This window comes from Asterias rubens, chromosome 21, assembly GCF_902459465.1.
Source record: "Asterias rubens chromosome 21, eAstRub1.3, whole genome shotgun sequence".
NCBI classification, from domain to species: Eukaryota; Metazoa; Echinodermata; class Asteroidea; order Forcipulatida; family Asteriidae; genus Asterias; species Asterias rubens.
Window position 1 is genome coordinate 6,189,311 of NC_047082.1, and position 23,886 is coordinate 6,213,196.

Sequence of the window (23,886 nt, forward strand, 5' to 3'; positions counted from 1 at the left end):
GAAAATCAAACATATTAAAATATTTTAATACAAACCACTGATTTGTCCTCAGTGATGATGACGTATTTTATACTATTCTATGCCAAAGAAAAAAAAATTAATACAAAAATCATAAAACTATTTGTTTAAACGAAACAAGATTGTTGCCATTCGATTCCTTGGCCTCTGATACATACAATTCGCAACTAAAATCACTTGCATCGGCATTACATAACTAAAGTTATGCTGTTTTAAGGAAATGACTGCCATTTTGAATATATTACGTCATAATAAGGTCAAGGTCATTGCAATTTTTTTGAGCATCAACATAGTCACCATAAAGGATATTAACTTGTTACAAACTAATACCACCCTCAATAAATTCCGTGGCCTCAGAAACATAATTTTGGCATCTAGAAATCCAACCATGGTATTTGCGTTGGCTTTATTACATTGAAAGACGTAATGACGTCATAATGACGTAATTCAAGGTCATCCAATGCTCAGATTTTTTGGAGCATGACTTTTTTTAAATCTACGGGTCAAACTGATGCTTTGGTGAAAATTTGGTGCTTTTGTCCGCCGTGTCACGATCTTCGTGTTTTTTGTCCTTAATCCACCTCACTATTAGAAAAATTCTGCCTTCTCTCTGGTTTAGAGAGCGTCACCGGAAAGTACTGAGTGAAGCGTTTAGCTAGCTTTTTCCATGTGACCCTAGCAAGTGACCTTTGGGAACTATCAAAGCTGTTATTGAAAAGTTGAAGAGAAAACTAGAAACCATTGTGAATCCTACCAAACTATAATGGAGGTTACAAAGTTACTCATGCATGGGTTAGACCAATGTGACAGGAACGCAGTTGTCGTCAAACGAAGTAGTTTAAGAGTCTGACTTGCAAAACAGAAGCACACGGCTAAAATAAAGTGGTCAAACTTATCATGGATGACATCGAAAGGGTTGGTAATTTCGGGGTGTGGGACTATGTAGTCTTTGGTGGGATGTTAGCAATATCTCTTGCAATTGGTCTGTATTATGGATTCACCGGGGGAAAGCAGAAGACCAACAAAGAGTTCCTGCTGGCAGATCGGAACATGAATCCCATCCCAGTAGCAATGTCTCTAGTAGCAAGCTTCATCTCTGCAGTAACAGTGCTAGGTACTCCAGCTGAGGTATACATCAATGGGACCATGTTCTGGCTCTTTGCTCTTGTATATCCCGTTATGTTCATCGTGGTGTCTAGGCTTTTCCTTCCAGTGTTTTTCAGGCTCAAAGTAACAAGTGCGAACGAGGTATGTGTTTCAAATTGTTATATTGATTACTTTGAGTAATGTTATGAGAATGCACACACTAACAATTGTTGAAATGTTGTTGGTTTACAAAACATGTGGGTCTTTGCCTTTACACTGATGTGTGCATAAAGCACCGTATGGTCTTAAAACAAAACTTTCCTATACAATCATAAGAATCTCTTTTGGTGTCCTAAAACAAAAACCTCAGAACAGATTGTGTCCTGTTTATAGTATTAACGAACTAATGTAATTACATGTTTAATACATAATTATTATTTTGTTATTAAGCAGCTATGAAACAATACTGCATACTAATGTTAAATTTGATTCAACTTGTAGTATCTTGAGAGACGTTTCAATAAAGTGGTACGAGTTGCAGGCACAATGACTCTATTTCTGAACATGGTGAGTGAAATGGTGAAAGGAGACCATTTGAACAGTTGCTTAATACATATGTACAGAAGAGATTAGTGAAAAAGACGGATGTAAGTTTGCGCAAGATGGCATAACAAAAATCTCTCTCTGACTCTGCATATTTTGGAGATTAAGTATTTTGAGAAGATCATTAAGTTGTTGCTTGTGCGGCCCCTAGATGTAGCCCGAGACATAATAGCAACACAGCATTTGCACCTCTAGAGTGTAGCCCTGACTTAGTTGTAGCCCCTAACATAATAACAAGTATTCCCTAATTTTTACAACCCGAAAAACATTTAGCCCAAGTTTGAAAAAACAGTAATAATGAATCAACCTTTCAAGTCCTTTGACAGCCCAGCTGCCCTGTGATATACACCATACTTAACATGCGGAATGGGAGGAATGCTCAACAGCTTGTTTTAGGAGAGAAAAGAAACATCAAAGTAAAACTTGATGATTAACATATGCGCGTGTGTCAATTACATGGCAACCGTTTATAAACAGTGTTTAGTTTCCCTATTACAGTCGACATATAAATAATGTTAATACTATAACTGAGCTCTTACTGCGCTCATTACTTTGTAATCAAAGTGTAATTTGCTTTCATCATGATGATATTTCCAAAAGTTAATGCAATGACAATTAATCAGTAGGCTTAAGAGCATGTTGACACCTTTAAAATCTATTTTATAATTACCATAGCAATTATTTTAAACTTTGCATGGTGGAAACACGATATAGAAAGGTTTGCGGTAACACCATGTAATGGCTATCTCTAATGAGTAGGGGCTGGTTCTGAAAAGAACCATTGGTTTCAACTCGACGTTTCGATCAGTATGCTATGATCGTCTTCTTCAGCCAAGTAGACGTCGAATTATTGATCTTTGCCATTCTCAGCGAGTATGTTTTCATTGCCAACGATATGATACATATGAAAACACGGTGATGAAGTACGAGTCCGGTGAGGCAGGGCATCAAGAAATACAATGCGTCCGTTGTACAGCCACGCTCAAGAGAAAACAACTCTAAAAGAAATCCATTTACGATATGAAGTGGCGTGCAAAAATTATACATTGACCATAGACCTTGTTAATAAAATAATTGAAAATCGAATCAAACGTTTTTTTCGAAATCATTGCTGTCGACGATGCAAATTTTTGCACATACATATTGGCAAAGAGCAAAGCCCATTGTGTGCGTTTGTGTAGGGCTCTTATGCGTCTGTCACATTCCCCTCTCTGAACCAGGGATGTAATGTTACGCCCACTCAGCCCAACAACGGCCCTCGCCCCTGAACACAAGTTGTGACGTTCATGGCTCCATGACCATACGACAACGAAGGCTTCTGTGGCAACCTTGGAGATCCTCGTCATCTTGAGCTCTTCCAATGTTACCCTAGTCCTTCAAATCCGCTTGATGATCAAAGAGCTTGAACGCACCCCTCCCCTCCCTTCTTTCTGCGTTTGGAAGCATTGTTCCATATTTGCTTGAGTTAATATTTGATATAAAGCTCGCTTTGGAGCCTTTATGAGGAAACGTCTTCTCCATTGGTGTCTAGGGTTGAAGTCAAAGTAGATGTGTAGGTCAGAATCATTCACAGTTACATCAGTTATTCGCAATACATGTGTTCATAATAGTGTAGTATACATTCTAATATATAATAATATAAACATTAATTACTATGTTTTAAATTTATTTGCAGGTGATGTATTTGGGAGTTGTCATCTATGCCCCTGCCTTGGCACTTAATGCAGGTTTGCTCATCGTACATTACAACAATATTCATGACATTTATGATTTGTGTATTATTATTTTTTATTATTTTATAATTATTATTTGCCACTCAAAATGTCAACTTGTTTAGAAGCCATGGTCTGTGACCTTTTGAATAAATAATGTAAACGTTTTTGTATTCGAGTCAATAGCTCTCTTGTCATCGCCTCATAGTTATAGTAGGATACAACTGTTGTTTGGTGTCTGAAAATACATTACAAGGTTTGTCTTGATGAGGCATTCATAATAAACACCTAAGACAGTTTATCCATTCTGATTGGTCGAAAGGGCATCACGAGGTATTGTTTGAACGGATGATATAACACCAGTAAAAAAATGTTGAAACATGGGAGTGACACGCGAGCTTGCACCTGTGCGTATAAGACAGTTTCTGCATTCATATTGGTCGAGAGCAACGGCTAAAACAGTTGTGTAACATCACGCAATACGCGCGAGGCGCACAGCATCTCCTTATAAGGAGTTGTGTACCCAAGGATGGCCTAACCATTTAATAGCTGGAGGTGTGTTGAAAGAAATCATTGAACAGTTATAATTTTTGCATTTATTTTTCCTTTTGACCAAAAAGTGTTGATGTTTTTTGACCGAAAAGGTATTTATGAATGGGAATCAAAGTGTGTTGAATCGGTTTTCAGCTAGTGGTTTAAACCCGCCGAGGCCTGGTTCTTGATAATTTACCTCGACTTCGGGTTTAAACCACTAGTTGAAAACCTCTTCACATTGATTCCCTTATTGAACTACCTTTTAAAGATTGTTGTGCATGTTCATGTGTTGGCTCATGTTATAGGCCGAATCGAAACGCTATCCGAACTGAATTATATTGTGCACACATTGTAAGGCTTGATAAAATTTCAATCGCAAATCTTCAATTGGCACTTGTACCACTACTATAAAGTTCATAAAAAAAAACACTCTTCAGCATCAAATTCCTCAAATTATTTCATACAAAACGTGTTTTAAACACGTTTACTGTGTTTAGCAACGCTTGACCTTACACTACGAGGCAAACCAAGCAAAACACATCCATTGTGATTCGACTTCTTTAGAAAAAGTTGTTTACTGCAAAAGGAGACAACGACCCAGGTGAAGGCAACCGATTGTTTGTCTCCAGTTCGTAATTTTCAAGGTTCACTTTTCATGGTTCTTTCTGGGTCACGAACGGTTTATGTGTTGATTTTAAGATCCCAATGTCCAATGTTATTGCTAAATGCATACTTACTGGGTACATTCTAAACGAATTTACCCAGTCAGTTTCTATCCTTTTTTTCTTCTTTTCGAAATCGATTAAAAGAAAAAAACTTAAAGGGAACATTTTTGAAGATGGCAATTCTAAAGTGCGTACAAGACAATATGATGTATCTTCAGAATGGGGTTCAGAGTTTGGTTCAGGCTCGTAGATTCTTACACAGCCTTGGAGTTATTCCCAAGTCATCGACGAACAGCGAGCGTTGAATCCAGAATAATGTCAGCGCAAAAGAAGTTTTTTAAAATCGATCCTCAAATCTAGGGAAATACTCAGAATTTGCGAACTTCACTTTTTTTCTTTTCTAATCTCTTCATGGGAGTAATTCTTCCAGTACAATTTATTAAAGATTGGTTTGATTAGAAGTAATTGACAAGTGTGTCCGTTTATCTGTTTAAAGGCACTGGACATTATTGGTAACTGCCAAAGACCAGTCTTCTCACTTGGTGTATCTCAATATGCATAAAATAACAAACCTGTGAAAATTTGAGCTCAATTGGTCGTCAAAGTTGCGAGATCCCAATCTCAGAAAAAACAAACACCCTTGTTATACGAAGTCGTGTGCTTTCAGATGATTGATTTCGAGACCTTAAATTCTAAATATGAGGTCTCAAAATCAAATTCGTGGAAAATGTCTTCTTTCTCGAAAACTACGTTACTTCAGAGGGAGCCGTTTTGTCACAATGTGTTATTCTATCAACAGCTCTCCATTACTTTTAACCAAGTCAGTTTCTATGCTAAAAACTATTTTGAGTAATTACCAATAGTGTCTGTTGCCTTTAAGTCGAACAGATGCTTTTGATTGTAATTCAGCTGTGTTTATTTTGCGGCATTGTGGGTAGCCATGAAGTTTTAAGGTCACCTTACAAAAGGTCGATTCCATGGGTGCGTTCGTTTAGCTTCTCTGGGTCGACCCCGTCGTGTGGCGTTTTTTCTTTCCAGGACGAACGTGTGCAGATAATTACCCACGTTCGTCCCGGGAAAAAAAAACGCCACCCACCCGGCGGCCCTGTTTTGGTAAAACGATGTATCTCAAAAAAGCTAATTTGAAGAAAAATATGTTTAAAGTTGAAATAACTGCCTTTTTGTTTCAGAATATTGGATTGTCATTTTTTTTAAAAGTTTTTCACTAATGTAATAATTGAAAATAAGTTTCCATATTTTGTTATAAGTTTTTGAACATTATTGAAGAAACTGTGACAGTTTATTCAAAGATACATCATTTCACCGAAATAATGCACAGTCACAGGAAAGCGTATGTCGTCAAACTGGTGCATAACAATGGTATACTAAAAAGCATTTGGGATGTTGATTAATTTGCTCAAATGGTGTATGTCAGAGAGATACACCATTTTACCATATTTTTAGTTTGTAAAATAAGTGTAAGTGTGACATACATCTTTTTTGTGAATTAAAGTCACAAACTTTGAGTTGTACAGGTCAACATACAGTTTGTATCTTCTGAACTACTCATCCGTTGACGATAAGATTTTCAGAATCGGAAAGAGCGCCCTCACTTTACTGGGAAATGGCTTTATCTCAAAATCTCAAAAAAATGACTTACATCGTTTAACCAAAACAGGGCCGCCGGGTAGACCCAGGGCAGCTAAACGAACGCACCCTATATAGCCTATATATGTCAAATCATGTTGTTGAAGAGGATAACAACGACAAAAGTTCGTGGTAGCGCGTTTGTTGTTGCGACATTATATGAGGAATGTTATACTGAAGTATGCCTTTTCGGGTTCAGGAATCTATCTATTGGCTGAAGTCTTTGTCAAGTTTTACACCAACGAGTATTAAGGAGATGATGCTTTTGCACCATTATGATTGATAAGCGACTATGGAGCTTTACAAATCAATATCAGACGTTCAAATCGAACAGATAATATAAAGGAGCATTCAAAAACCGTGCACAAATTGTAACTCCTCGTTCACGCTCTGATTGGAACTGCCCATAGCATACAGAATGAGTTATATATTGTTTTATTTTTTGATTTAGTAACTAACATCAGTCTGTGGGGTTCTGTCTTGGCCACTGGGCTGGTTTGCACAGCTTATACTACAGTTGTAAGTATATTTCAATTGTAAACCTTTGCATTTTATGCACCGAGCCATAACGGCCCACAACGACCCATATCTGCATTGAATTAAAACGAATTCGTATTACACACATACGTAGGGGCCTAACCTGATAAATGATGCCAGGAAGTGCAAAGACTGCGTAGTAAATAAACATTGTTGAGAAGAGACGCCAGATGGCAGCAGACATGTTTATAACAACTTGAATCATATCAGTACCATGTTTGGGGTTTTCGTTTTTTTCATTTTGGGTCGTGTGAGTGTATACAGTCAACTCCTTCATATGTTACCAAAGTTTTCGACAGATTCTTTATAAAACTTGCCTAAAAAAAAAACAGCTTTTAGACCTACATGTGGTTTTGGTATTATTTTGCCCACTTAAATTGTCCATTGATGACAAAATTAAAACAAAATAAAAAATGTCTGCCGGATAAAGCCGCAATTTTGAATTTCCAGAATGCATTTAAACCTTTCACATGGAACACCACTACTTTTCTTGACAAAGATGAACATCACAATCAACCAATTATTATTAAAAGTAAAATACACATTGTTGCCAATTTATTATTATTGCCTTGTTCAATTGCCAGGGTGGTATGAAGGCAGTGCTATGGACAGACGTCTTCCAAACCTGCGTCATGATGGCAGGTTTTCTAGCTATCATCATAGAGGGTTCCTCAAGACTTGGTGGTCTTGGAAACGTCTGGAAAATCGCAGAATCGGGCGAAAGGATAGATTTTTGGAAGTAAGAATTTACTTGAACACGTTTTATATTACCACTTTTAGAATAATGCAATAACTAATCAGACAAGCCCATTTGAAACCTGAAAAAAATATCACCACTGTCATCATATCATAATCTGACTTTGTTTTTATTCTATCCCATCCTAGCTTCAACATTGATCCAACCATACGTCATACCTTTTGGTCGATCCTGATTGGTGGATCCTTTACCTGGATAACAACGTACGGAGCCAATCAGGCTCAGATACAGCGCTGTATGACCACCAAAACTCTCACCAGGGCAAACATGTAAGTAAACAATTTAGTTTGTAATTAATGTTGAACTATCTTGTTTTTGGCAACAAAAACCAAAATAAACAAACAAACGATCCCCCAGCACACCCATATTGCTAAAACAAGGGGAAGCAGTTACAACAAAAGTTCTCAAGACGTTTAGTTTGTAACCTTCCCTCAGCAATCAATCCTCAACTAGCCTCAAACTGTCTTTTTGTAGCTGACCAGAATTTCTTTTTTAAAGTTTTTATTATTCGTTGGTTGGTTGCTACTATCCCGCAAAGTGTGTGGGCTGTGGATTGTATTGATTTCCCAAAACCAAAGGCATACTTTGGTTTTACAAAGTATTCTTGCAGTACATTTTCATGGGTTTCAAAAAATATAATTCTTTATCTTTTTGTTTCAAAAACAGTGCCCTATTTTTGGCTGCTGTTGGTATGATGGTGGTTGTGTCATGTGCCTGCTTATGTGGAGTTGTAATGTTCGCATTTTACGAAGACAAAAAATGCGACCCATTCAGCAGTAAGAAAATTGCACGAAGAGATCAGGTAAAGTTATTTTGAACAGTCCGATGGGTGCAAAGGCAGGGCATATATTATTAATGATAAAGTGGGGCCAAGAGATAGAGAGCGGAAAGGTTTTCCAAACATGCAGGGGTGGGGGAGGGCTCCCGCGCACCCCCAGTCTCGTTACATTGCAAAAGAGCAATGGCTTTACCAAGACTTAAAGGGTCTATGTACTTTTTGTAGGTCGGACAAAAAACAAAATGTCTACAGATTTACACTAAACTACTCAGTTTGTGAAGATAATGATAGTAGAAAGCTTCCCTGAAAATATTACTTGCTGAGGTGCTGTAACTTTTGAGACATGAGTAAAGACGCTTGAGTAAAACAATGTCATGAAAATAGTTTTCGATTTTTGGGGTTGAACAAAGAATTGACTAGAGTGGGATTCGAACCAACGACCTCCGGATTAACGTGCCGGCGCTCTACCAACTGAGCTATCTAGCCCTATATTGGCGGTGTCCCTATTTTGTCAATATCTTTGTTCGGGGGTGCCAGTCAGAAGCCATACAACCGTTAACTGCCGTGTAGCCAGGGATCACACCCAAATTACGATACAACCTGGGAAGCGGCAGCTAGGGGATCACCTAAAGGGGATGCGACTTTTTGTTTCAGATATCAATATAAACCACAAGGGAAACTGACTGGGTAAATTTGTAAATGATTTTTGGGGTTGAACAAAGAATTGACTAGAGTGGGATTCGAACCAACGACCTCCGGATTAACGTGCCGGCGCTCTACCAACTGAGCTATCTAGCTCTAAATAGTTTTCGCATTGATAATGAGACGAAAATTATTTTAGCATGTAAAAACGTTTACTCATTTCTCAAAGCTACAGCACCTCAGCAACAAATATTTTAAGGTGCGCGTTCTACTATCATTATCGTCAAACGGTGTAAGTTTAATGTAAATCTGTGGACATTGTGTTTTGTGTTACAAAAAGTACCCAAATCCTTTAAGGATTACACGCTTAGATCGTTTTCTCGAATGATGAAAATCCTCAAGAACTTCCAAGCAAGAATCACATTTTTGTAAAGAATTAATTTCTTGAAAAAGAAAATTCGTATGTTTTTGTTAATAATAATATTATTACCCCTGGGTGGAGAGAAGCAATTATAGTTAAGTGTCTTGCTCAGGGACACAAGGGTTACGGCCGGGATTCGAACCCACACTCTGCTGAACAAAAGCACCAGAGCTTGAGTTCGGTGCTCTTATCCACTCGGCCACGACTCCCTTGTTGTGGTAAAGACACTGCGTGTTCAAAATTAATTAGCTATATACCGACTAACAACAACAGCTAGCCCCTGCTACACACAGCCATTTAGTTGAAATTTAAAAATATATTTTTTTGCAGCTCATACCTTACTTCATGTTGGAACTATTTGGCTCTTTCCCGGGTTTGCCTGGTCTCTTTACCTCTGCCATATTCGCTGCTGCTCTCAGGTAAGTTGATTATGTTCACTTTAAAAAATGTTGTCAAGGTAACTCTGAACCTACAGAACTGTCGCACACCAACATCATGGCCTACCATTTTCAGCTTTAGGCACATCGTTACTGGACATATTAGTCTTTTGAAGATCAAGTTCCTGATTAATTGTTGTGTAACTCTTAATTACAAATTAATTAACACCTTGAAAACACCAACGCCCATTACTTTAAGAAGTTACAACAAGATTATCGGCAAGTATACTCAATACAGGTTACATTATCATAGCGTATCGAGGCTGATTGGATATGAGCACCAGACTCAAGCTCAGCGTCTCTGATCATTGTTGGGTCCTTCGGATGAAACGTTAAGTAAAAGCCTTAATTCCTGTGTGTTGTGTAATGCACGTAAAATAACTCAGCGCACTTAATATAACAAATAATTTAAGAGAAGAGATTCGCCCCGTGCTCCTGGTTTGATCGTCCACATATTGAGCCACATCACCTTGTAAACCATAGCATGAAGTTAAGGATTAGCTCTGCATACCTTGCAGGAAAACCTAGTGAGCGCTTTGACACGCTCCGAGGGTGTGATATGGGGCCAAAGCCAAAAGTGGTCATCCTGAGCTCTACATTTTCAAGTCTTTCTTTTGGGTGAAATAAGTATGTAGCTGTGTAGAGTAATAATTAAAGTTTCAGGATTAAAACAAGAAAATGAGATATAGTCTCCTTTAATGCTAATTATGAAGTGATTTAAACAAGAAACAAGCGCTTAGAGTGCGACAGGACGGAATGATTAATTAAAACTTTAATAATTTAATTAACAGATTTATCAGTTTTGTTATTTTGGTGTATAGACCAGCTGGTCATGGAGCACATATACCTAAACCAAATACTTAAAATATTGTTTTAAATTTATGCGAATATGCAAATCTATGGTATAAATTCCGTCCTGTCGCTTTTTTTTAAATTATATATTAATTAATATTCAAATGCTTAATTTTGTATTTATTTGTATGAATTCTGCCAAACTATCAATGACAAATGTGTTTGACACTTTAAGCATAATTTGCTTTCAATTAATTCATCCAATTAATCTAATGAGGCAATCCGTAGTGTTCATAACAGGACAAAACAAGTGCGACAGGACGGAAATAGGTGCGACAGGACGGAAAACAAGTGCGACAGGAAAAAATTATTAAAGATGCTATGTCAGATTTTTGGCCGATTTGACCCAACAATTTTGATTTAAAATTCAATTGGTATTTTGATGGGGGTCGAGAAAGTTACAAGCTTGCATTTGAGCCATTGCTCGAAAAAGTCCGCTAACTATTAGTAGCAGTAAAATAAAGTGCTCAAAATTTGTTTTTGTTGGGATCCCGACTATATATCACGTGACCAATTCTTATGTATTTTATAAGAAACGTTAAAAAAAAGTCATGGTTCCTGACCATTAAATCTAAAAGTTAAACATTGTTTCGTTAGAGCATGGAGGAATGAAGAGAATGAGCTCGAACGACCCGCAAAACCGCAGAGTAACAAAACAATACCATGACAATGCCCCTGTCTGACCAGTAGAAAAAGATAGGAGACCTCCAGCTGGACGGCCGATTAACGAGCAGGATTAGATCTCTTTGTACAGAACGTGCGGTACCGCCGCTCTGTACGTTGCCTTTTGTGTAAAGTTGAATCATTGGAGACAAGAATTGTGAATATACACGTTTTCATTTACCGTTTGTGGTGTTTCACGGAAACATCATGGCATATTTTTACATTTTTTGTGATTTTCCGGTTACTAGCGGTGGTTCAAAATTTTGGTATTAGCACACGAGGGTGGTTGGTATTCAATTGTGTTTTTCGATTTGGTGAGCACACGTGTACACAATTGTTATCAGGTCTCAAAAGAAGTTGTTTTTCTGTATTATATCCATACGACACCATGGTTGTGTGAAGAACCAAGTGCGCACGCGCAAACTCACATACGCCAGGGCCCAATTTCATAGAGCTGCTAAGCACAAAAGTTTGCGTAGCATGAAATTTCTTCCTTGATAAAAACAAGATTACAAACCAAATTTCCATATGTTACATATTGCTTGTAACTGGTATTCAGCTGTTGTTTGCTTATCCTGAAAATCAGGTGGAAATTTGGTTGGTAATCCTGTTTTTATCAAGGAAGGAATTTCATGTTAAGCAAATTTTTGTGCTAAGCAGCTCTATGAAATTGGGCCCAGGTCGCCCATTGTCTGTATCAGGTATGTCGGTGATTATAAGGTGTAGTTAAACGACCGCGGTACCACGGGTTCGACTTTTGAAGTTCCTTCGTTTGAGCTTCTTCTCTTCCTTCCTCCATGGTAAGAGCGGGTGATACTCTTTGAAATACCATTCACTAAAAAAAAAAATTTTTTTTTAATGTTTGGGGCCAACAATCTGACATAGAATCTTTAAGTCAGTTTCCCATTGTATGTTTTGTTTTTATGGTTATTTATACACTGGCTTAAAATGGATTAAACACATTTAATTAGACCAATTTTTATAATGGTTATAGTTTATTAAAACCATGTAACATTTCCGTCCTGTCGCATGTATATCATAATTAATCCTCCAGTAATTGAAAGAAAGAAACATGCAAAAATTATTCTTTTTCTGTAGGTTAGAGTATATGAGGGTATACTTGATTATAAAAAAAACAAGGTATTTAGTTGCATTAAATTTGATAATAATTTAAAATATAATTGAATGTTTCAAACACATGTTTCTATCGATCCGTCCTGTCGTGCGAATAAATTTGTGTTACTATGGCAACAAACCTAAATACTCTTCAAATTTTTTTGGGAGCTTGCTTGGGTCAGTTGTTCCTTGTTTACACACCATAAATTAATTTGTGTTTTAATGGTTCTATTATTAAATGCACTGAAAATACTACATCAAATTCCGTCCTGTCACACAAATGATACTTTTGGCTTTGGCCCTAAGCGCTTTTAAACCTAATAGGTAGGTGGCATGGCTGGCGTGTGCGTGACCCCGGTTCGATTCCCGGCTGGGGCCATATGTGAGTTGAGTTGTGCGTTGGTTCTCTGATGTGCCATGAGGATAGGATAATAAATGTTGGTGCTGTCCCATCCAGTGACGTTGTGTCTGTTGACTTGTAGTAAATTGAAAATTGTATTGTATTAATACGATTCCAATTATAGTAACTGTGCTGTACTATTTCCACCGTTGTTTTTGTAAACATGGTGTTTATGGGAAATAGTTTAACCAGGAGGTGTGACCCTTTAAGACCAAGTTGGTCTGTATGTGAACGAAAATGTTTTCGAGATTTAGGATATTTTTGCAGATCCTTGGGTAGCAATAACTAGTTTTCGGAAGTCATGTAAGCTTCCTCGTCAGTTGCATGTAATGTTGATTCTCTGAATCGGGTAATCTCTTGTTTACATCTTGAAAAAGATGTGGAGAGCAACCAATATGGTGGGGTTTTTGACATAGCCGTGGGTATGTTTGTATGTTTGAATAGATAACCAATGCATGTACCGTTTGTTGGATAGTATTCAAAGTAGAGCAATCAAATCCTCAAGTGTTTCTTGTAATTCCATAGAATTATTTTCGGGGGAGGGATCGTCGATGTCGCTTTCGGACTCAGTTGTGTCCGGTGGCAACTTGGCTCTGATGATCTTTTCCCGTATGTTTTTGTCTTTTTTGAAAGCAATGAACGGTGTGTTCGGAAAGATTTCCGTGAGTGTTTCATCGCTATGGATTAGAGGCCAGTGTTTAGTGATTGCCCGTGATATATCCTTGTGGAAAAAGGCCGGGTTGTATGTTGTCGTGAAGACGAGAGGTGATTTATTTTTTTGCTGGTGTACTTCCAGTGGTTTGTGAATCATGTTAGCACGTTCATGATGTGATACTTTTTGTATCTGTGTGTTTATTTCATCATGCGTGTAACCTCTTGCTGTTAATTTGTTTGTGAAGGTCTCGACTTTCTCTTGAAAATCCTCAATGTTGTTGGTGTTTCTTGCAAAGCGGAGGGTTTCCCCGTATATGAATGCGTTGAAAACATGTGGTGGGTGAGATGAGGATTTGTGCAGGTATTGATATGTTTCTGTGGGTTTGGTGTAGACTTTGGTGTCTAGTATACCAGTTTCACGGAATCTGTTACCTTTGAATATAGTTAGGTCGAGATAGTTCACTGAACAGTTTGAGGCCTCAAAAGTGAATTTGAGGGTAGGGTGCATTTGATTCATGGTATTTACCAGGTTTTTGAATTCTTCAATGTTACCGCTATAGATTATGAGAATGTCGTCTCTATAGCGCCACCAAGTGAGTATATTGTCAGCTTGTTGGAGGATTCGATTTTCGAGATCATGGAGTGTTATGTCACATATTTCAGGGCTGGCTGTAGAGCCCATGGCACAACCGACTTTCTGTAGGAAATATTTATTTCCGAATTGGAAACAATTTCTCCCAATGATGAGTTCCAGAAGAGTACGGATGTATGAGGAATGTGGTTTGTTAATGGCATATTGATGGTTTGTTCGTTCGAGCGCATTGCATACACAATTAATTGCCTCTGTTTGGCGGACATTTGTGTACATTGAGACAACATCAATGCTGGTAATAAGTACATCTTGTGGAAATGATGTTTCTTCAAGTTTACGCAATATGTCTGTTGTGTCACGGACATATGTGGGTTGCGAGGTAACTATCGGAAGGAGAAAGTAATCCACGAATTCAGAAATTTTTGCTGTGGGGCTTGTGCATCCGCTGATAATGGGTCTACCAATGAAATGTTCTCCTGGTGGTGGAGTTTTGTGTATTTTTGGTAGAAAGTACATTGTCGGGCACACCACTTTCTGTTTGAGGGGGTCGAGGTACTCATATGTTTTGCGGTTGATGATGTTTTGGTTGGCCATTTTCGTAAGGATATTATGAACTAGTTGACTCGTGTCTTGTGTAATATCTTGTTCTAGCTGTTGATAATGCTGAGAACTAAGATGGCGGAAGCCAACGGCTAGATAGTCAGGAGTGTTCATAATGCATATTCCTCTGCCTTTGTCGTATGGTTTGATCACGATTTGGTTGTTGTTTTTCAACTGTAGAAGAGCTGATCTTTGTTTCTTAGTCATATTGTTTGTTTGTTGTCGCGGAAAAAAAAATAAAACACTTTCGATCTTGGCTGTACTCCGTGGTCATAATTGGTAGATGTGGTTAGCAGCCAAAGGCACCGTTGCATGCCTGCTTCTCGAACACGTTGTAGCCGCGTACTTCGCAATTCAGCTCTTAGCTGCGAGTAAGGATGATTAGCCAGCCCCCCCCCCCCATAAAAATAAATAAATAAATAATTATTATTATATATTAAGGGAATACAAGAGTAGTGACTCGTTCTTTCACGGCCATTTAAAACAGGCAGGGTCTTTGCCGTTGGTTAAAAGGCGTAGTAGGAACCTCTGTCAACTTATCCGTTTCCGACGTGCTTGAGCTCTGTATGGTATGTTTATGTACATGTACGAAGTCCGTGTGTTGCATTGTTATGACGAGACGCCTATTTCCGACAGTTTCCTGATTCTTTCGTGCGCGTGTGCGTTTTCGTTTTCCCTTCACACACACAGACACTCACTGACAGCGTTGCGTCCGCATCAACCGTAACGTCTTGCACCAAGACTAGCGCAGAGTATCCGCTCACAACCGCTCACAACCAGTTATAAACACCGGTCATTAACAATGTTTAAACTCCCCCACGTGTCTGAGGTAGTTACGAATATAATATATTAACATAGTAAACTGTGTGCCTTCTCGTAGTAATATTTTTGAGTATTGATGTTGTAGATATCGACATGATAGTTTCGGTTTTGTGTAGCAATTTATGTGTTATTATTTTAGCACGGTATCATCTGGATTGAGCGCGCTATCTGCAGTGACAGCTGAAGATCTGGTCAAGCCATGCTTTCCTCGTATGAGTCAAGAAAGATTCACACTGGTAACCAAAGGAATCGGTGAGTACCTGTGTCATTTTGTTCATTGTATTAACTTACAGTTGTCTCTAAGAACACATTTCCAAGGAACAAATAACCATTTGTAGCTGCTCTCGGAAATAATAATTGCGAATGCAGTAACGAGATCTCGTAATCTATAGTTACACACGTTTCACAAAGTTTATTTATCGACGAATTTTGATTCAGTAAAATATTACATTTAATGTTCTTCTTGAAATGATTGAAATCGTTGGGTACAGAGTGTAGACATAGCTTGCAGCACTATAAGTCTCTGTGTGCTATCATCCAGTGAAGTTTGCAGCAAACTCATTTGTATCTTTGTTTGACAGGTCTTGGATTTGGTTTCCTCTGTATATTCGCGGCGTACATCACGTCTCTGCTTAAGCAAGGCATTCTCCAGGTATGATTGCAGTGCTTAATGTCCTTCTACCCTTAAAATACATCCATTCTTCGTACTCAAATCATTTCAATACATGTTAGACATTAACAGTATGTCATAGTCTCCTTTTATGTCATTATATCATAGTCTCATTTAATGTGTCTACAGACAGTCTGTCCCTAATGTTAAGGCAGTTAACAAGATCTATCTGTGCTCATTTCTTCTGTACGAAATGTAGCTTGGTGAAATTTACTGTGAATATGAAAGCTATGAATTTCTGAAAGTTGTGAAGAAAAATATGTTAAGTAAATTTTTCCGAAGAGCAAATGCATCCACAATAAAATCTCAACGTCGTATCAGTTTAGTCTTTGAGTTTGGCACAATTATGTACCAATAGTTTGTGTATAATCGGTTACACATTATTTATTTTACAATTCTTGAAAATGGATAAGAGGGGTTGAAAAAGAGGGGCTGTTTATTCAATGCATAAATAATGCCAGAATAAAAACCCGTGTCGAGTATTGTAGGATGCATTGGCCCTCGTTTATACTATTGTCGATGATATTTTTGTTCATTGTTTTGTTTTGTACCCTAACCCATTACTACGACAGTCTATCATACACTAATGTATTTATGAGAGTTAATCATTAATATTGTTTTCAACAATATTTAAATCCTTTTTTTAACATGTAATCGGTTGGTAAATCGTATCTTGAATAACGGACTGATATTTTATAAACCATTTTGTTCGTCTGTCTTTATTTCAACAACCACAGTTGGTGATCAGCCTGTTTGGCATTGCTGGGGGTCCTCTACTGGGTCTGTTCAGCCTTGGAATGTTCTTTCCATGCAGCAATTCAAAGGTCAGTGCAAAAGCATTTTAAAGGAACTTTGTAGAAAAAGGCTTACCAATTAACTCATCAAACGATATGACTACTGGTCATCGAAACAAAAACGAGAGTGAACAGAACATTTCCCATAATCTTAAAAGCCAAATAAACGTATGGGGAACGTGCACAACAAATGGAACGTTGTATAATAGAAGAAATAAACTAATCAAATTTCCCGCTTGGCAAACGTATGCATATAAACAAAGAACCAGACAAATGCAAAGTTTTGTTTAAATTAAAGGGAGTGGCTTAACTATTCCACCCATTGATTTTTATAACCAGTTTGCATCCTATTAAGTATCAATTTGGTGTTTTGTGTAAATTAATATAATAATTGTTGTAATTCACTCTCTTTTTATCTATCTATCAATCTAACAATATACAAAATAACACGTACAATTTGGCTATGTTATCCAGCAAGAACACGTTTGGCAGTTACTCAAAATGTATTAATTTAAAAACTTACTTGGTAACGAGCAACAGAGAGCTGTTGATAGTATAAAACATTGTGAGAAAGGGCTCCCTCTGAAGTATGCATTTTCTCACTCAATTAAAAGACTTCAGCTGAAGCCATTAATTTCTACGTGAATAAACACACACACTTCTAATTCGTACAACAAGGGTGTTTTTGGTTTCATCATTTTCTTGCAACTTTGATGTCCACTTAATCTAAAATGTCAACAGCTTTGTTATTTTATGCATAATATGTTGGGGTACATCGTAAGATTACTGGTTTTTGACAACTACCAAGCGTGTCAAGTGCATATAAATAACACGCACAGTCCTTTATTTTCCTTTGGTCTATGTAAAGGGTGCATTGGTTGGATTAATCAGTGGATTGGCTTTCGCATTTTGGGTTGGATTAGGCGCCATCTTTATTTACCCACCAGTATCCAACAGTCTACATCTGAACATCTCTGGCTGTAATCTTACTACAACCTCACAAGTTACTTTGATGATCTCAAACATGACAGAGATGCCAGCAATTATACAGGAAAGGTAATACCACAACACGCTGTTACAGATTACGTTTTAACTGTATAAATGTATCCAGCGTCCATACAACCTGTCTCACCGTTTACCTGAGTGGTCAACTTTTCCTCACATGTCCCTTAAGGGACTCCGTGCAGACTGGTGTTCAAGTCAAAGCAGGTGGATTTTCAATTCAGGTCAACATTTATTTCATCTCTTCTCATGATATAGGCTATACAAAATATTACAGACAAAAACAAAATAGTACGCACAGAGGAAGGTGGGAAAACAGTTAATCTTTGTAAACCAAAATAAAGAAAGTGTGAGGCTGTCAGATGAAGCCAAGGCTTGCAGAAGACAGCCTTGACATAAAAACCCACAAACAGTGAGATGAGACAAACATGTACAAAAAAAAAAAAATTGCAAAATAAAGACTGTGTTGCAATAAATATATATATATTTTTATGAAAGTAAGCCTATTAGGGTTAGAAAAACTGTAGTACCAAACACATGCAGGGAAAACTTTGCTAATTCTTTATTTGATGTTTCTAACATGATTTTTTTCTTAGACCGGCAATTGCAGGCCTGTATTCTCTTTCCTACACCTGGTATACCTTTGTTTACTGCTTTGTAACGGTCATCGTTGGGCTGATTGTAAGTCTTATAACAGGTAAGTAACCTTAGTTATAGTTTTACATTCAGGTTATGTATTTATTGAAATTCACATTTAGAAAACGAGTTAAAAGTCAAAGTGGAGCTTTCAAATCTGCAGTGCTTCTTACTACCCAAGTTGCCATGGTCCTTAAATGTTTAAGTCAATACCAAAGTTATGCCCTACCTTCAGGTGCAATGATAACTAGACATTAGGTGTTTGTAAACAAACACAAAGCTGTTCCGTGTTCTTTTGCTTGCATTATGTGCTAAAATGACCAAGGAGTCTATAACTGAAAACAAGTTTGAACATGTTGAATAGTGTCTTGAGTTATGGTGCCACTTCCGGTTGACCCGGAAGTAGAGGTAGACATGGGGTAACAGTAACCTAAGGCTAATCTCCAATGCCAAAGGAGTCTCTAACTGAAACAAGTTTGAAAATCGATGTTGTCCCACTTTGGGTTGACCCAGAAGTAGAGGTCAAGTTGAGGTCACGGTTTTTTGCAATTTATCTCCAATCCCCAAGGAGTCTATAACTACAAACAGTCTAAAAATCGGCCGTGTACTTCTCGAGATATGGTCCCACTTCCGGTTGACCCCGAATTAGAGGTCAACTTGAGGTCACGGTTTTTCAAAGTTTATTTTGAACGCCTTAGGGGTCTTAAACTGAAAACAGTTTGAACATCGGTTGTACAGTACTTGAGATATGGTCCCACTTCCGGTTGACCCGGAAGTAGAGGTCAACTTAAGGTCACGGTTTTTAAAAAATTAATCTAATCTCCAATCCCCAAGGAGTCTATAACTACAAACAGTCTGTTAAACGGCTGTGTACTTCTTGAGATATGGTGCTGCAAAGATTTCCAATTAAATATGCAAATATGGGTCACGTGGTTAATTAATTACGATTTAAAAAAAAATTTGGGGTCGGTGGTTTGATGTTTGATCGAGTACGATTTGATTTCACAGAACTCTTAACCACCAAACTCTGCGCTTATGATCACCATTTTCCGCTTACTGTGTTTTTCAAACATCATCGTGTCATGCATGCACACAGGTTATGTTGGGCTAACAATTGAGAAAAAGAAAAGGCAACACTATCGATATAAAGAGTAGAATCTAACTTAAATATTACAAAAAGAAATATTTTTTTAGTTTTGGGGGATAAAAAAACTTATTGCTGTCGAACAGAGATTCGAACTCGCAGGTATCAGATAAGTAATCGCGACTGATGACCACTAGGCTATAAGGGCCAATGCAAGAATTGAGGGTTTACATGTGTGTATATATCAACAGAGGGGATATGGTTTGCATGTGTGTATCTATCAACAGAGGGGATTATGATCCGGCGAAATAATTCTCGTTTCATGATTTTGCGAACATCGTCACTAAATATGAACTGCTAACGCCTATAACTATTAAGTAGGGTTGAAATGTAGTATTAGATGCCTTTAGGGGTTTTTGACGACGACGTCGTCGTCGTCAAAAACCCATATTTAAATTACGCACGTCCGTCCCGGACGACGCCACCTCGGAGTCTAAATTTGACATTTGTTCACTCATTTCTCAAAAACTACAACACCACCGCAAGTAATATTTTAAGGGAAGCTTTCAACTGTCATATTATCTTCAAACTGTTTAAGTTTAGTGTAATTCTGTGGACACCCTGGTATGTCGTCGTCGTCAAAAACCCCTATTTATATACGCACGTTCGTTAAACGAAAACCCTAAACCTTTATGTGCAAAGTATATTGGTCCAGAACTCGGTTAGGAAACGAATAAAAAGAGACTGCGCTGTGGTCCAGAACGTAGGTAGAAAAACAAGAAAAGGAGACTTGAGTAAATAGACTCCTCTCAAGAAGTCACAACTCATGATAGGTACATACTGAATTGCATTTACCATAGAGAATGTTTAACAATAACATGGAAGCGACTGCATCCAGCTATATTCAAATGCCTAGACTCATCTCAAGAAGTCACAACTCATGATAGGTACATACTGTATGGCATTTACCAAAGAGAATATTTAACAATGGAAGCGATTGCATCCAGTTATATTCAAATGAAGATTACGTGGCTAATTAATTAAGATTTTTAAACTTTGTTTACATTTAGAGTAAAGTTTATGTTCTAAGCTTCAATTTGGTATATGATTTCACTCTTCTGAAGTTATGGTCTAGGACATTAGGTTTAAAGAAAACAAAAACGTGTGCAATTGCTATGGGTTTTAGGCGGAAACAAAGAATAAGAAAACAAATAAAAATCTCGACAGAAACAATACCTGTTCCGACGGTAGGTCGGAACAGCTAAAAAGTTGTCCAACTGTTCGCGTTTTGACTACCTTATTCTTGACGCACGCAATCTTGATTGCCTGGCTCATACTATCATAGCCATTGCCCTCACACAAGGTGAACGATACCAATGACACGTTTAGGTCAGGCTATATTTAGGGCTCGGGCTATATTAAGGGACCACACACACGTATGACTACTAATATTTTGTTTAAACAGGTCGAGGAAAGAGAGCTAATAGAGATACGAATTTGACGCAACATTGTGCGGATGGCCTGTGTTGTTTCCTGCCTGAAGCATGCAAGAAACCAGTACGATGTTGTGATGATAAATTGGTGAGTATTTTGCCTTTAAGTTTTGATGAAGTTTTCATAAAAAAAAAACTAATCGATTACAAAAAGTGATTTACCTTGAATTTTCTAAAATAGTGTCATTTTAAACATTGGAATCAGTAAACATTTCTGGGGTTGATTTGAAAAATAGTTAAGACAAGCCTTGAAATCCTCCCATGTTTAAATCGGTGTTACCACATAGGGCCTACTTACAAAAGAGAAACATAGTCTATTATTTTAAATGCCACAGATTTACCGCCATTTGCATTTCTCATGTTTATTGAAACCTCACTTTGTTAACCAGGGTCGAGAGTCATTTGAAAAAGTCTGAAACTTGGATACAAATTCAAGGGTGATGCCATTTCTACCCTTTGGTAACCTTTGGGGTTATAGATTCAAAGGAGCTTTTGGAAACAGTATTCAAAGCATTAGAGAAGAAGACCAATGAGCAAGATTTATTTTTTGTGGAACAAAATATTGTCTGATTTCCAGTACCAGGCCGACATAAAAAGCTTGAATTCAGCCAAAAGTCTGAACAATCTCATCCCCGGTTAATACAATTTTCTGTAATTTTGTGTTGATTATGTCAGGTTCACTACGAGGAAGATGGTCGAGATTCAATTGTGGGAGGCGACCGTGAAGATCGATACATCGATAATGGCGATGTTGCGATGGCGGAATATGGAGGGAAAAGGGAATAATAAAACACCGCTTCGAAACTTTACGATACCCCACCCACGAACTACACGACTATACCATTGGTTACTGCATGGTGCAAGCCATTGGGAAAACGTGTACGTACAACTCATTGGCACACTATACCATTGGTTACTGCATGGTGCAAGCCATTGGGAAAACGTGTACGTACAACTCATTGGCACACTTTCAATGTTAATTTCATACTGTTTTTTTAAGCTAATAACTTTTTCAGACACTCTAGAGATAGTTTGAAAAGAACTGTCCTTCTTTTAAACAAGTTCCCGAGCGGGAGGTGGAAAATCGGCTGGGACTACTATAGTGAATAAAGGGACAGCGACGAGTTACTTAGCGGCCGTTAAAAACAGGCAGGGTCGTTGCCGCGTTATTAGCGAGCTTTCGATTTTTGGAACGGGGCACACAGGACGGGAGAGAGCATAGCACAGTAATCTGTATTCTCACGCTTGAGTGCTCCCGTCCTGGATGTTGTGGACCGCATGGTGATAGAGAATTGATTCAAGTCCCAGTCCCCATGAGGGTCCTTTTTATTTACAGTCCCATCGCCTAAACATTAGACAACTTTTGCGATGTTGGCATCCCCCAACCTAGCCCCCCTGTGCCTGGCAATTCTCGGGACCACAATCGCTACATTTTGAAGTCGGATATGATTTTTTAGGATCTCTCGCACGAGAACGGGGCTTGAATCGAGTCTATCACAAGGCTCTCCCACCATACAACGTGTACAAACGACATCGTACAGACCGGACGTTGTTTCACCAAAATAGCATTCCCAAACGACGGAATCTACTTCAGTTTGGCGCATGCGTCGATCGATTTTCCTGCTCCCTTACACTGATCTCTATTATATACAATCAGTAATCCCTTATAGCGTATTTTTTCCCCCAGGAAAGATGAGGCCACTAAGCATTAATGTACGTGTTGTACATGTACCGTCTTTCTCACATGGGCGCAACCAACCAAGCGTGTCGGGAATACCCTCTATACACGTGTACTTGTATTGCATCTCGATGCAAACTCCATGCGCATAAACATGTAGCGTTCTCCATCTTTCGATTGGGACGGTAAGGCCATGGAGTTTTCCTCCATAAGGCACACGTTCTTATTGTACCTCATCTTCCCTGGAAAAAAAAAACACACGCTTATAATTTGTTTACTGTCCTGTGTCCCTACCGTGGTCTTTCGAAAGCACGCTATTATTACACGGCAACGACCCTGCAAGGTTTTAATCGGCCGTTTAAGAACGAGTTACTACTCTTTTATTCCCATTCATAAATGCCTTTGTTTTTTAAAAGGCGTATATAAGTAAGAAACTCTGTAAATCTTATCCGTTTCCGACGTGCTTGAGCTCTGATATGTACATGTACGACGTCCATGTGTTGCATTGTTATGACTGTGACGCCTATTTTCGACAGTTCCGGTTCCGTTCGTGCGCGTATAGTCTTGGTGTAAGACGTTCTCGTTTTCATTTCACACACAGCGCGGCCAACTCACCGACAGCTCCCGCATTGCCCGTAACAAGAAACGTCTTGCGCCGAGACTAGCGCGTAGTATCCGACTACACACGGTTATAAACAGAGCTCCAGCTGGTCATTATCAACCGTTTAAACACCCCCAAGCGAAACTGTCTGAAGTACTTAGGAACTAGCGTATATCTGAAGTTGTGTACCACTTGAAAGGGCTTACGTTCACTCCAATGTAAGCGAGTGTGTTTATCGTTTAAAAGCACCTGGAAATATATATTGTTTTCTTCTTCAAACATTACAGTATAATGTTTATGAATAATAAAACGACCTTTTGAGTAATTGTTTTTAACGATTTATATGTTTAAACAACAAATAAAGTTGTTTGGGGCGGACTCCGCCTACTCCT

General features: G+C 38.2%; 1 protein-coding gene across 1 annotated transcript; it reads left to right on the plus strand.

Annotated features, from left to right (window-relative positions):
* Positions 1 to 800: 800 nt before the first annotated feature.
* Positions 801 to 23,285, plus strand: LOC117304474 (sodium-coupled monocarboxylate transporter 1-like). Its single transcript, XM_033788961.1, has 15 exons — positions 801 to 1,266; positions 1,606 to 1,671; positions 3,383 to 3,434; positions 6,717 to 6,784; positions 7,387 to 7,541; positions 7,688 to 7,828; positions 8,226 to 8,361; positions 9,731 to 9,819; positions 15,676 to 15,788; positions 16,118 to 16,188; positions 16,944 to 17,030; positions 17,869 to 18,056; positions 18,599 to 18,699; positions 21,188 to 21,303; positions 21,891 to 23,285. The coding sequence occupies exons 1-15, from the start codon at positions 916 to 918 to the stop codon at positions 21,999 to 22,001; spliced, it is 1,845 nt and encodes a 614-aa protein (XP_033644852.1). The 5' UTR covers positions 801 to 915; the 3' UTR covers positions 22,002 to 23,285.
* Positions 23,286 to 23,886: the final 601 nt, after the last annotated feature.